At 51.2% G+C, this 15260-nt stretch overlaps 1 protein-coding gene across 1 annotated transcript; it reads right to left on the reverse strand.

Moving 5' to 3' along the window:
* Positions 1 to 1721: 1721 nt before the first annotated feature.
* LOC120654155 (ubiquitin-like protein 5) lies at positions 1722 to 1943 on the reverse strand. The gene has a single exon (XM_039931706.1). The coding sequence runs from the start codon at positions 1941 to 1943 to the stop codon at positions 1722 to 1724; it is 222 nt and encodes a 73-aa protein (XP_039787640.1).
* Between the last annotated feature and the right edge of the window lie 13317 nt (positions 1944 to 15260).

Here is a 15260-nt window from a genome sequence, read left to right on the forward strand (position 1 = left end):
GCACCCTAATCAGGGGAGTAAAATCGCCCTAAAAACGAACGCATGCTGGGCAACCGGGCCCACGAAGGCCTGCAGCCTCCTTCTAATCTGGAAGAAAGGAAAGGACTGAAAGAAGCCCTGCACGCGGCCCATGTACGCAGTACGGCCCGTCCGCACCCCCTCGGACCCGCGGGGTGATCTCCGCCTCGCTCAAGGGCTCCCCGCCAAAGCCCTCGACTGCGCCCCGCGCCTCCGCCTCGCTCGAGGGTAGCGAGCCTGCCCTCGAGAAAGCGGATCGTCTACACCCTAAGGAGCTGAGCAGCCGGACCCCTGGGGTCCGACTCCATATCACCGGACCAACGGTCCCGGACCCGCTTCCCGCTCGGGGACGGGTCCGGTGTCACCACGTGTCCCAGAGATGGAAATGCCCAGCACCTGTGGCCGAGGACCCGGACCCCCGCAGATGGGTCCGGGACCCCACATACCTATCCGGACCCCCGTGAGCTCTCGGCTCAATTAGCTGCTCGGGAGGGGTCCGGAATAGCCACGTGTCACGTGGACGCGGGCGCGGGCACAAGCCTTCCGCTGGAAGCTCCCTCACTCACCCATATTAAGTGCGAGTGGTTGAGGCATGCTCTTCTGACGCCAAGCAAAGCCACCCCTCGGCAGAAAGGACAAACGGCCCTTCCGCTCACCCGCCCGCCATACGAAGGCATTAAATGCCAACCACTCCTCCACAGCGCCCGAGTCAGACGACGTCAGGCCGCCATTCCCTACAGTAGCTGTGACCGGAGTCTTGTCCGCCAACTCCGGTCACTGCTCTACCATTCCGGACGCTGTGACGACAATGTGGGAACCTGCGGCGCAGTGCAAGACGTGCTCGGCACTGCTCCAGCTACTATGCTGCCAACTCCCCGTGCCTCTTTTGTACTTTCCCTTCCGTGGAACCCCCGAACGGCATGGGCACGACTCTCGGAAGCGACTCCGGCCTTGACCAGGACAAGACCCTGGCCTGCAGGACCCTCGGAACGCCGCCACGCCGCCCGCTGGAGCTGCCAGGACGCCGGCGTAATCTCCGCAAGACCAAGGACGATGCCCAGGATGACAGCCACGCCCGGCGCCATACCCCACAGTGTACTTCCCACAGTGCTCGACCACTGCACCCCCGCAATTCGGGGAAAAGACGACGACTTTCATGACCCCCTGTGCATGTACACCGCCCCTCCTTGTGTCTATAAAAGGAGGAGGCGGGCGTTCCCTTAAGTGGGTCGGCCCATTCGGTAGGACACAACACTTCGCCCTACTAGCAGAACACACACGCTCCTCCGAACCCCGATATTGGCACTCGCCTTAATCAACTCCTCCTCTAGCAGAGACTTGGGAGCTTCCCTCCCTCTCTCGCCTCTCTTGTACCCCCTACTACAAGCACCCCCGGTGCAAGATAGTACAGTGCTCTCGCACACTCCTTTGCTGGACGTACGGTCCCACGGCCGGAACCAGGATAAACCCGTGCGTTACTGTATTGCCTCTTGCATCAACATCTGGGACGAGGAACACGCAACATCATCACTAGTTGGGTCAGGACACCGACAACTTGCGACTGAATATTCCACACCACAAAGACACGCATACATAAAAAAACTTATGAGGACGACGACCTGGTGATCCCATAGAGCCTAAGCCACCATATCGAGGAGATCGCTGCCGTGTAATTATGTTATTAGGACTAACACCACTAGTAACTAGTTGTAGTAGAGCTCGAGGTCCATGCCGTCGTGGATCTCGTAGTCGGCGAGGGTGATGTGGTCCTTGTAGATGGTGTACCACTTCTGGATCTGGATCTTGTCGGCGCGCATCACCGTCTGCGCCGCCACCAGCCGCTTCAGGTAGCCGATCGTGTCGTCCTCGTTGCACTTGACGCACACCTTGTTCCCCAGGCAGTTGTTCAGCACCACCTCGATCATCTCGCCCGTTGCCCTCCGATCCCTTCCCGGTTCAGGCGGCGGCGGCAGCGGCAGCAGAGAACGCGACGAGGAGGAGGAGACGTTAGCGATGCCGCCGGGCGGTCGAGGACGGAGCTGATTTCTTATCAGTCTATCTCCAACCATTCTCCCTCTCCAACTCCCCCCAAACGTACTATTTACTATATTTTACTAACTCCCTCCAAAAGATTCCTCCCCCTATAACTCCTTATCTCTAACAATTCCCCCCATATCTATTCCCCCTATATACTATCACTCATTAACTAACTATTTATTTATTATTTTTGAATTTAAAAAAATCATACAGTATTTGTACTGTCATAATACGCATTATCATCATGTTACGGGGATCAAACGAGATTAATATCGCGAAGAAACGGTGTGATTAGAATATAGGGGGAGTTGTAACTCATCTTATATATAGAGGGAGTTTCAATTCTCCCCATATATAGGGGAGCTTGGGGGGAACCGTTGAATCGCCAACTCCCCCCAAAGCACCCCCTACGTTCGGTGGGGGAGGTATAGGGGGAGCCGTTGGAACTCGCCTCAGGCAGGGCTGGACCTGGACGGCTGGTAGGTCGGTTCGAGCCTCGACACCGCCGTGTCCAAACCGCGCTTCGGTTCCGCCCCAATTTTCCTAAACTGCTACGCGGATTGATCCTTCCCTTTTCACCTAAACGTGAGCCGCACGGATTTCTCACCGCCTCGGAATAAGAAATTACGCGAGCTTTAGGAAGCCAAGACCCCTCTTCCGTGTTATCACCGTCCGGCTGCGATTCTCTCTCCCTCCCAGCTCTGTTCTCTTCGGAACGGTTTGGGCCAAACAGATGGGTACGGCCCAGTTCTAATTGTCTTACACATGGTGCCCCTTTGGCCCGTAGTTGATCGTTTCAAAGTAGAAAGGGTGTACACAGTTGCACACACTAATACTGTACGCAAACTTTGTAGCTGAGTACATTTTTATCTTTTCTGTAAGAGAAACAAGACAAGGACAAACGAAGTTGGTTAAAGGAGAGGGACATATAGGGAAGCACAGTGGCGGAACTAGAATGAAATTTAAAGGGATGGAGGCCGAAAAAACTTCAATAACATAAAAATTTGACAATTTGCATTAATTATTTTATTGACCGCGCTAATATGCACTAGCTAATCACGGTATATATTATTTAATCATGCAACAAAGCAAAATAGGAGTGGGAGTCAATATATCTTGTTCATTTTAGTTTTGCCATGATTTCCTACAAATATTAGGCTTAATTAAAAAACTGTTCTATTATTCTGAGATGAAATCAACAATGCTTACAGAGCATACCATATCAACAATAATATATTTCTATAGGTTTAAGTGAAGAAGTATAGATAGAATCCATCGCTTCGATGCTAATGCGATCACATTAGTGGAGCAGGTGAGTTTGTTGTCGTCCATCTTGGCTGCGGCCACCTGCCTGCTTGCCATCAGCGGCTTGTCGAGCATTCGCACGATGCCAATCGTGATAAATGAATCCAATGGCGCGATGCCAATCGTGAGATGTGAGTCCGCAAGCACCCTCCACTGAGAACACTGATGAGCTGTGATTAGTGAGCAGCTATACACGGAGATGGAGAGAATTTCTGAGGCTAGAGATCAGGGCCGAATGATATTCAAGCTTTTGTTGGGATTTGAAGTGTCAAAATTAAGAGGTACTTAAAAACTTGAGTTAAGATTAAACTGAGATTAAAGAATACTTAAAAATTTAAAATATAATTAAGCTGAGATTAAATAATACTTAAAAATGTAAGCTAAAGTTAAAATAAAATTAATAGGTACTTAACAAAAATTATTTTATTAGAGGGGCCATGGCCTGCCAGCCCTCAGTTCCGCCACTGGGGAAGCGCCGCCCCACCTAACAACGGAGGTACACTTCCATCCGGTTTTGTTGTGCAAACAGCTTCGGTTTCGACGGGCGAGGGGACTTCTTGCCGTCTTTGCAGCTGCATATGCAACCTACGCTGGCGTGACTGGATCCTGCCAAAGGGCCAAGCAAGCTAAGGGCTGAAGCACGTACTGCATGCAGCAGGGCATGCTTGCTAGCTCAAACCACATGATACTTGCACACTACCACTCCAGTATATTTTGACTGCTAGTGTCTACTCATCCAAAGGAGTTTCCAACTGGATCTCATTATTAGTAGTGCTTATCTTTTTGTATATAAAAAGAAGACGTAATAAATCCCTAGGTATGCGAAAGGTTCTCTTTTTTCCTGTTCTTGATGTAACGTCACGCAGTTCTCTCCTGCGAGTTGGGAAAAAAATAGAGATCTTTTACGGTGCTCAATATGATCATATACTACCATCCGAGAAGGACTTGTATATAAATATCGAATGGTTGAGATTTATCTATACCACTAAAATATTGATCACTAATATGAGGTAGTATATGTAGATAGTATAGGTAGTATAAGGATAATAAAAGGGAAAGAAAATTATTGATACCTAGGCCGGAATGGACTGCACGGGGGAGGAGGGCTAAAATGAAAAAATAAACTAAAAGTCGACTTAATTTATATTAAACTACCAATGACAATTTTATCATTTCTAATGGATGTTTAGATCTCCTCTATACTACATACTACTAAGTGATAGTATTGTACAGTGGCGGAACCAAGATTTTAATCTTGGGTAGTCCAAACAAGTACATGTGTTAATATTTCCTATATTTTACACAAAAGTTTGTTAAATTATTAATAAATACTAAAGGGAATCACAAAACTTAGAGTAGTCCTAGGACTACCGTGCTACCCTGCTGGGTCCGCCACTGGTATTGTATACCGTAAAAGATATCAAATAAGAAGAGTAGAAGTAGTGAGGCATCAACAGGCACAACCACGAAGCAGAAGTAGTTTTAGTTTCTCAGCAATGTCGCAATGCCGCTGGACGACGAGTACGAGAAGAGGCGAGCCAAGGCTTACCACTACTATGGCATTATTTGCAAGCAGGTAACAATCGGCTTCTTGGTCACTGTAATTCTACAAAAAAGATTTGTCTCCCTCCCGATTGATTCAATAATTAATAATCCTTGTATAGAACTTTTGAAAAACAGCAAGGACTGAGCGTACTAAAATAACTGAAGTAATAAATCTGAATAATGTCCTGATAAGTCCGAACATTGTTGACGATCGGGGGGTTGCTTGTGATGCATCTTCAACCTCCACCCCCACTTCCATGTGCCAATGCAGTTCCCCGTGCTGCTGGAGAAGCTGGACGTGCTGGATCCGCCCAAGAAGAGGACTCGGCGATCTGCGGTTAGTGGATCACCCATTCAACAGGGGGCCTATTCATCACGCGCGATATTCAACTAATACGTCGCAAAAGCAGCGGTGGAGGCGGGAGCGGTGGAGGCGGAGGCAACGGGAGCGGTTGTGGAGGGCGGCAGGAGTGGCGAGAGTGGTGGTGGATGGCGGCGGGAGCGGCAGAGGAGGCGGATATGTCGGTGGAGGGCGGCGGGAGCGGCGCCGGAGCCGGAGGAGGCAGGGGAGGCGGGGGAGCAGCCCTTCTGTGATGGAAGCAGCGAAAATCGCTGATGCAAGCCCCCTCCCCCCGCCAAAAAAAAATAAAGGACTCTGCCACGTAGATATCCGTCCAGGCTATTCCCCAGGCGCGCTACTGCAGTTCAACGTATGCAGAAGAGTTTTCAGTCCGCGCGCACGTGTTTCGTTGACTGCTCGCGTTTCCCAATCTCCTCCTTCCTCCTTCGGTTACTCCGAGTCCGATCGTGTCATCGTGGGTGGGCAAGGGCCCCTTGGCGGCTTGTGGGCAAACGTTGTCGAGGCCTGGGCTGGATGGGCCGCCAAGATTATGTTGGGCTGACTTCTAGGGGACTTTTCTCATCCAAAGTCGAATTCCATGATGCTTCTGGGTTTTTTTCCTTCATCCAAAGTCGAAGTCGATGAACGAGTTGCAAAAAAAAAAAGAACGGCATCATCATCATGGTACGTAATTTGTTAACAATTCTTAAAAGTACTCGCACGCTTCCAAATGATACATGACGCACGCACTGGCTCACGTTGTTGTCTTCTCTGCTTCTCTACTACTTAAAAAAAGAAAAAAAAAGTCTAATTTACTCCTCTCAACTATATAGCCAAAGTCTGAATAATTTTCTAAATTATAACTTGGTTCAATTTACCCCCTAAATTATATTATTTAGTTTATTTTACCCCATAACATAATTTCTCTTTTTTGTTTCTCCATACACAAGTTGTTTTTTAATTTCAAATTTTGCAGGGTAGTAGTGGACATCACAATGCATATTTAGAAAAAAATTTATAATTTTTCTCCATTAGTTTTCATATAATTTTGAACTCCAATGATTAATTTATTATTAAATATCCTAAGCTATCAAAATAGTGATAAAAATTATGATTTATTTTTCTAACATGTATTATGGTGTGTACTATTGTATTATAAATTTTCAACTTAAAACTCCACGTATACATGGAGAAATGAAACAGACAAATTACATTAGGGGGTAATTTGAATCAAATGGTATAGTTTAGGGAGTAAAATGAACGAAGTTATAATTTAGGGGGTTATCCAGACTTTAGCTACAGTTGAGGGTAGTTTTTAGACTTTTTTCTAAAAAAAAGACTAAGAGGGACGCCGGGTTTCGTCGTCTTCCATGTGGCCCTGTTTGTTTCATACTAGCGCAAATTGCGCTGCGAGAAAATCTTGTATGCATGAAGTACTAAACGAAATTTATTTGCTAAACGTTTTTATGGATGGATGTAATTTTTCGCGACGAATCTAATGACAGTAATTAATCTATTATTACCTACAATAATGCTTCAGTAACTATCCACTAATCATACGATCAAATGCCTCATTAGATTCGTCTCGCGAAGTAGCGCAGGAGTTGTAAAATTAGTTTTGTAAACTGCTTTTATTTAATACCTCTAATTAATAGTTAAAATTAGCTACTAGCACTACTAAACCAAAGAAGGCCAGCCAGTTTGAATTAGCACCGCATCTACGGCCGGCCGCGTTTTGTTCCCCACGATGCTGCCAACAGTTTTTAGAAAACGCAATAATCACGCTGTGCACCGGGTGAAATAAATCCTAAAACCCAAGCCATGCATCTTTCGTTCTTTAGCACCCCGTCGCCGCCGCCCGCTTCTTCGCCCACCGCGCCATTCTCCGCACGTCGTGGGTTCTCCTCCGGAGGCCGTCGTGATTGTGCTCCGGCCGCCGTCGGGCGCATCCTCCTCCCCCAGCCGCCGTCGCGTGCGTCGTTAGGATGCCGTCGTGTGTGTCCTCCGGCCGCCGTCCCGTGCGTTCTACTCTGCATGCCGTCGGTGCCGGCTTCTTCTCCCGCCGCACAGGTCGCCGCACATCGGGCGTTCTCCCCTCCAGCGGCCGTCGCGCGCTCTCCTACGGTAGCCGGCGCGGGCATCCTCCGGCTGCCGTCGCGCGCGGCCTCAAGGAGAAGCACGCCATGGTGACGTGTGGGGCTGGGCATTCAGTTAGTATCGAACCGATCAGTTCGATACCTCGGTTTCCACGGAAATTCGGTTCCTAGAAAATAGGAACTGATAGGTTCTTTTCATAGATAGAAACCGAGCAAATTCGATTTCGGTTAGTTCGGTTCGGTTCCGGTTCTAACCGAAGGAACCGAATCTATCTAAACACATCACAAAATCGAGAAAAAAAAATAGGAGCCCGTCCTCCTACCAGCGCCGCCGTTGGCTCCCTTGACAGTTGCTCTCGCCGAGGCGAACGGTGCCACCACCGAGCTACGCACGCGCTACCGTCGACCGCCGGGGGGGTCGAAGCCCGCCGCCGAACGCAGCCCACCGGCCACCGCCGTCCTCACCCGCTGGATCCGGGGATGCCACGCAAGCTGAGGATGTTGTCCTATCGCCGCGTGGGTCACGCCGCCGTTCGCCCATCCCCCGTTCGCCTCCATAGTCGAGCGCTGGCAGTGGCGGCGGCCGGCGCTGGCTGGGATCAGTGGCGCCGACGCAGGCCAAGCACTGGATGGGGCGACAGGGGCCGAGGGCGCTGGCAGAGGCGGACATAGCGGCGCCGGCCGCGGGCGGAGGCAGACACAACAGCGCTGGCCGTCGGCAGAGCGGGCATATGGCAAGCAGTGTGGGTCGGTGGAGTGGGGACTGTGGAGGGGGCGGTGGCCAGCGGGATCAGCGTGGGGGATCTCGAGAGGGGGTGTGGCGGGGGGTATTTTCCGACCGTTATTTTTTTTTCATTTATAGAAATTGTTTTGTCATTTTCTGATTAATTTTTTTTAAAAAAAAATACAAGAAAAATTTTGGAGACCAAAAAAACATTTCAAGCAAAATATTAGAGCAGAAAAAAATTTAAGTAAAAAAATTGGAGAGCACAAAAAATTTCAAGAATTTTTTTTTGCGTCATTAAAAAAATATTCATCCGAAAAAAAACAAAAGGAATTCAAAAAAAAATTGTTGAAAATTTTTTGCAAAAAAAAATGGAGGCGCGCGGTGGCGGCGGATCTGGGCGCCTCCCCGCCGCCGCCGGCCCGCCCCGCCGCCGGATCCGCCGCGCCGCGCCTCCCCGTCGCCACCGGCCCGCCCCGCCGCCTCCCCGCCGCCGCGCCGCGCCTCCCCGTCGCCACCGGCCCGCCCCGCCCCCTCCCCGCCGCCGTCCCGCCCCGCCACCTCCCCGCCGCCGGATCCGCCGCGCTGCGCCTCCCCGCTGCCGTGCCGCGCCTCCCCAGCGCCGCCGGCCCGCCCCGCCACCTCCCCGCCGCCGCCGGCCCCGGCCCCAGCGCTCGCCTCGCCTGGATCCAGAAGGAGAGAGAAAAAAAGGAGATAGAGAAGGAAGGGAGTGGGTGAGGAGGAGGAGGAATCACGGGAGTGGGTGTGTGCGGTGGGGAGAGGAGATATGTGAGCACAGTGGGGCCCACCATGTGTTTGGGTGGAAAAAAATTGACCGGGAGAAGGGAAAGTTACGATCAACCTGAAAATCAGCATCGCAGTGGCGGGGTGGGGTTGGTGTGGGCTAAGGTTAGTTATGGGCTAGGGTTGGTACTGTAACATCCCAGATTTTTCCCGAAATGTTAAGGGAGAAAAAAATGTGAAATTCAAATTTTTTGTGGTGATGCTATAATAAAACCATCTAAGTAGGATTTCTTCCTTAAAAAATTCCTAGTAATTAAAATTTTGGTTTGGATTAAGGTGTAGTAATTTGTTAGTGTGAAAGTATTTGGATTTAATTGGATCTTTTCGCTCTACCTTGTTTAACTAAAGACAATTTGGGTTTATTTTTCTTGGCTTGAAATTGTGTGGAAATTTAATTGAAGTCGGCCATTCAAATAAATTTCAAATGCTAACACTAACCTTGGGCTCAGATCTGCTAACCCGAACCCGGGACCAAGCCCTAACCCGGTCCAACCCAAACCGACCCGAAACCTTGAACCCGTCCTGGACCGCCGCACCAGCTCAACTCGGCGGCCTGCTTCGCCGTGGTTCGCACAGACCTTCACCGCCTCCAGCCCAACCCAGGGGCGCACCCCGCTGGCCTGCTCCGTTGTTTCCTTGCGCCGGTCCAACTTCCCCGTCCGCGCGGCCCGCCTGGCCGGCTCACCACACAACCCCGGCCCGGCTTGGGCCCAACCCCGCGCTCCGGCCTCCGTTCCCGGTGTCGCTGACGCGCCGGCCCTGCTTGTCAGGCCACCTTTCCCTCACCCCTCGCCGTCCTCCTTTCTCCGCCGCGACGCCGCGCACTCCTGCTGTCGGCCACGACGCCCACGCCTCACCCACAACTTGCGCTGCGCCGCTGCTCTGCTTTTCCGCCGCCACGCTCTCCCTCGCTGCTACAGGACAAACCGAGGAGTGGTTTCGCCTGCCCCGCGCTCTGCCAGCTATCTTTTCCCGCCGCGCTCCTTGGCCAAACGCACGCACGTACCCTAACCTTGGGCGCACGAATGCTAGCTACGTCATCCCTGCGCGCTTTCCAAGCCCCACCGGATGATCCTCGGCGTCCGTTCCACGGAACCACCCCGCCCAGGGCAAAACCCTAGCTCCACTGCCTATAAAGCCCCATGGCTACACTCAGAACCCTAGGGCCATGCCCGTTTCTGCCGTGCCGCCGCCGCCTGTGGAGAAGGAGAGAGGACAAAGGGGGAAAGAAGGGCAGGATGCCGCCGTCGGAGCTCTACCAAGCTGGTGACCCCGATCGACTATGTCGCCGACGCGGATCTCCCTGCACGGCACCGCCTCTCCCCTGCTCCAACTCACCGCTGCGGTGCCCTTGTCCTCCCCAACCCGAGCCGGTAAGACCTCGCCGCCATTTCTCCCTCGTGCCGTCCTTGTGTCATGTCGCCCAGCCATGCGACCGCAATCGCCGTCGCCTCTTGCCCTGCCAACCATCGAGCCGCAGCCCTAGCCTCCTAGGCGCTCGCATGCACGTGTTCGCGCGTTGGCCAGGCCCAAAGGTCAGGCCTTTTGGCCTCGCTGCGGCCGGACCTTGCTCTGCCCTTGCGCACGCTGTGCCTCGCCATCGCCGCCTCGTGGCGACACCGCGGGATGGTGATTGCACACCGCAGCCACCACTTTCGTGCCCGCGTCGTGCTTAGCACGCGCGAGCTCTAACCCGGCCGAAAGGCCGTGTCTTTGTCCCGTCCGCACGTCCAAGCCTCAAGGCCGAGGTTTGCTCGAGCCCCGCCTCTGCACCGCCACCGGGCCTTGACCCCTTCTACCGCCCAGAAGCCCTCACCGCAGTATTGCTCCATCACCGCACCATCGCCGAAGAACAGAGGAAAATGGGAGGAAAGATGAGGAGATTCCGCCGTAGCCAGAGCAAGGGAAGAGGGAATCCATCGACGTCGCCACCAAGTGAAGTTCACCTCGTCGCCAAGCACGCCGTCTACGTGCTGCTATGCCGCCGCCGGCCGCCATCACCAAGCTCCTCTGCCGCTCGTCGTTGCTCTGAGCCACATGCACGGCCGCACGCGCGCTAGCCACACGGGATCCACACCGCCGCATGGGATCCTGGGGAGGAAGCCACTGACATGCGGGATCCGCTTGTCAGCTGGTGAGACCGCCACTGACCTGCGGACCCCCTTCGGTCAGCTGGAAAGAGAGTTAGAGAGGAGTGGGAAGCCGAGGCAACCTGGGCCGATTCCGGCCCACGATGCCAAAAACCCCGAGCTGGGCTATTGTTTGATTCGGCCCGCGAGCCATGGACCGAGCCGGCCTCCTAAAACAAGCCAGACCCGAGCCGTCCTCTTTGGCAGAGTGAGAGCCGAGCCTTTTGGGCTGACCAAGCCGGCCCGACCACTTTGAGCCTAGCAACACAGCCATTCTTTTCCTCTTTCTTTTTCCGGATAAACCTGGCGGACGGGACCCACCTGTCATTCTCTCTACATCGATGACATGTGGGGCCACTGACACGCGGACCCCATAACCAAGCCATTGACTAGTCAATGGTCAATGTTGACTTGGTTAATGCTGATGTCATCAGGGCCCACTGCTGACGTCAGCAGACTGTCAACTCCTGCATCTTTTCATAACATTCAAGCACCAAACTTAGTTATAGGACTTATTTCTAATCAATTCCATGATTTTGGTGATTCTTGATTTGCAGGCACCCATACATGAAATAAGGATGAAATGAGCAAAAGACGCAACACAAATGCACAAAATATCCAATTCTGCGTAAACTGACGTACAAAGCCCCGGCACCTATGGTTCGGCCGAACCTGGACTCGCACCAGTTATCAAAGGCGGTTATCAATGTTTCCATATCTAAAGATGGCGGGAACCAACCTTCTCAACCTATAAAAGTGCCCCCACTCACCCCTCTCAAGTCATTCACATTCACATTCACATACACAATCAAGAAGAAGAGTAGTAGTAGGACTTCTACTTGTATCATTAGAGTAGGGAGTGTGCGAGGAGGAGGATTGGAGAAGAGCCGGACTTGTCGGCCTCTCTTCATCTTGTACATCGACGGATACAATTCGCTTGAGTAAGTGTCCGGAGTTTGTCTTCTGGTAAGTTCTTGGTTAAGTATTCTTAAGTTATTCATTCGTTTACGGGTTCATCGTTCGTTCTTGTAACGGATACTCTGGTAGAGGGCCCCTGATAAAGATGGGTAACCCTGTACACCGCTAGAGTAGTAATCAAAGGATTAGACGTGGTGTCTAGGCCCTAGATTGCCTTTGTTTGCCTCGTACTCCATAGTATTATGGGGTAGACCGCGGGTGGTGATAGCCCTATCGGTCCGCTACGAAGCTACTTCGTGGTTAGTGCACTCCCCCCTGTCCGAGTACGACATAGAGCTACAAGCCGGAGGTCCCTAACAGTACCTGGGTCAGACCAGTGCCCAAAGTAAACGAGCGAAAGACTAAGTCTAACTTACTTTGATCCTTATTTTTAGATAAACCACACTACCCAAAGCTCGCCTACCTCTTGTTTTTCAAGGGTACACTAGCTAGAGGATCGTTACACCTCCGTTCCCCGTGGAAAATACGATACCTTTGCTTTGCCTTATGATGTGCGCTGCTTGAGCGCTTTAAGCTTCGACACCTGGTGGGAGTTTGAACTCCCTAATGAAGTCGATGAATTGAATCCGCCAGTCTTCTTCGCTCATCATCACCTCCCTGACCGTGGCAGAAGCTTCCGTGTCGGTGGTTTGTCGATTTTGAACTTTGACTGAAGGATGCTGTAGCTCATGAATAAAAACTCCGGGTGGGACAGCTACTCGAGTAGATCTGAGTTTGGAAAGGACATCGGCTCCCACGTTGTTGTCATGATCTACGTGGTGGAATTCCAATCCTGAAAACTTGTTCTCGAGCTTTCTGATTTCTTCCACGTATGCGTCCATTGTATCTTTGTTGATGTCCCTTTCTTTATTGACTTGCTGAATGACGAGTAGAGAATTGACGTATACCAGTAGTCGCTTGATGCCAAGAGAAACATCTAAGCGAAGCCCGTGTAGGAGTGCCTCGTATTCTGTTTCATTGTTGGAGACTTTGAACAGGATCTCGAACACGTAGTTGAGTTGTTCTCCTTTGGGAGAGATAAATAGGACTCCCGCGCCACCTCCATAGAGCTTGAGTGAACCATCAAAGTACATTACCCAATGCTCTGGGACGTTGGGAGGTACTGGGATTTGATTCTCTCGCCACTCAGCTAAGAAGTCGACTAGTGCTTGCGACTTGATAACTGTTCTTGGTTTGAATTTGATTTCCAAGGCTCCCAGTTCTACTGCCCACTTTGAAATCATTCCTGTGGCATCCCGATTGTGGAGTATATCCGCCAATGGGAAGTCAGTGATGACTGAGATCTTGTACTCGTCGAAGTAGTGGCGAAGCTTCCAGGAGGTTATTTGAATTCCATGGAGAATTTTCTGAATTAATGGGTACCTAACCTTTGATTCAGAAAGCACTTCGCTGATCAAGTATACTGGTCTTTGGACGCCATAGGCATGGCCTTCCTCCGGGCACTCGACCACAATTGCTGTGCTGACTACATAAATAGTCGCAGTGATGTAGAGGATTAGTTCTTCTCCCGGTAGTGGAGCTGTGAGAATTGGTGGTGACTGGAGATGGTGCTTAAGGTTCTCGAGTGCTTCCGCCGCTTCTGTAGTCCACTCGAACTTGTCTTGCCATTTAAGGAGCTTGAAGAAGGGTAGGCCCCGTTCACCAAGTCTAGACAAGAACTGGTTTAGGGCTGCCATGCAGCCTGTAAGCTTCTAGACATCCTTGACAGTTGCTGAAGCATCCATGGCCATGATGGCATTGATCTTCTCTGGGTTGGCCTCGATTCATCAGTGGCTAACAATGAATTCGAGTAGTTTTCCAGAGGGTACACCAAAGACGCACTTTGTTGGGTTGAGTTTCCAGCGGAACTTTCGGAGGCTGTTGAAGGTTTCTTCCAAATCAGATATGAACTAATCTTGGCTCTTGGTCTTGACAACGACGTCATCAACATAGGCTTCAACGTTGCGATGTAGCTGATCAGCAAAACACAACTGTATCGCACGCTAGTAGGAAGCGCCTACGTTCTTCAACCCAAAAGACATGGTCTTATAAGTGTATGCCCCGTATGGGGTGAGGAATGCCATTTTGATTTGGTCTTCTTCTTTCAGGGCGATCTGCTGATAGCCTGAATAGCAGTCGAGGAAGGATAGCCAGACACATCCTGTTGTTGAGTCGATCACTTGATCAATGCGGGGTCGCCCGAAAGGATCCTTTGGGCAGTGCTGTCAGACCCGGGGTAGCGGGACTGCTTATGGGCATAGAATATTCTAGAGTAAGGGATAGCTCATGGATGTACCTTACCTCTCTTGTAACTACCCGAATAAGCTTAGAACTAGCTGCAGTACAAAGGGAACTACCCAATTGTGTTGTAGTAGGACTCCAACTGTACTGAGCTAGGATTTTCCATGTAACCCTGTCCCCCCGAATATATAAGGGCGGGCAGGGACCCCCTCAAAACACATTAACACCTAAGGCAATACGAACAACCACTCAGGATGTAGGGTATTACGCAACTCGCGGTCCGAACTTGTCTAAATCTTTGTGTTCCTTGCACCATCGAGTTCTAGAGCAGTCGATCCCTACCTACAACCCTACTGCTAAGGGTATCCCTGAGCAGGCTTGGCGGTAAACACCAACAGCTCGCGCGCCAGGTAGGGGATTCGGCGAGTTCATCGGTGAATTCGATGGCCGGATCAAGCGATGCCTACAACGTGCCCGAGGGCACATCACTTGTTTTCGGTTCCTGGGCTTGTACGGCTGATGGATCGGGCGGCTACTCCAGCCACCTCATCATGCCTGAATCAAAAACCACCAACTAATCCGCCGAATCCTGCAAGGCTGCAGAACTCGACAGAAAATGAGCTTCGTCCGAACTCGACTCGGATAGCACAAGAAACGTGTCGACTCCAACTCGAATTCACGAGACAGCCGAGTCCGATACAAATTCTGATCCCGAAAATCTTCACTTTTCTGAAACCCTTGGATACGTGGCTTACCTCAAGTCAATCAAACTCCCCAAGATCGTCAACTCGGAACTACTTGACGGAGTGGATCGGGTCTCAGGATTGATAGTGGGGTGCATCAAGCTTGCAGAATCCACTCTTGGCTCATCCAAAATACAGCAGAACCCAGAAGCATTGAACCTACCATAAGAACGGTCGGGCAACATGCTCTCAGGGATCGATCGAGTAGATTCTAAGCTCATCGACTGCATCAAGATGGCTGAAAGCACTCTGTAAAACAAGAAGCAGAACTCGGGAGGAGAAATCTGTGGGAAACCCATAGAGGCAAACCCCTGGCTTGTT

The sequence above is a fragment of the Panicum virgatum genome, chromosome 1N (assembly GCF_016808335.1).
Source record: "Panicum virgatum strain AP13 chromosome 1N, P.virgatum_v5, whole genome shotgun sequence".
In the NCBI taxonomy this organism is placed as follows: Eukaryota; Viridiplantae; Streptophyta; class Magnoliopsida; order Poales; family Poaceae; genus Panicum; species Panicum virgatum.

What these genes read in the sequence shown, in the direction of transcription:
- LOC120654155 (XM_039931706.1), bottom strand. Translation starts at nt 1,943, where the DNA reads ATGATCGAGGTGGTGCTGAACAACTGCCTGGGGAACAAGGTGTGCGTC.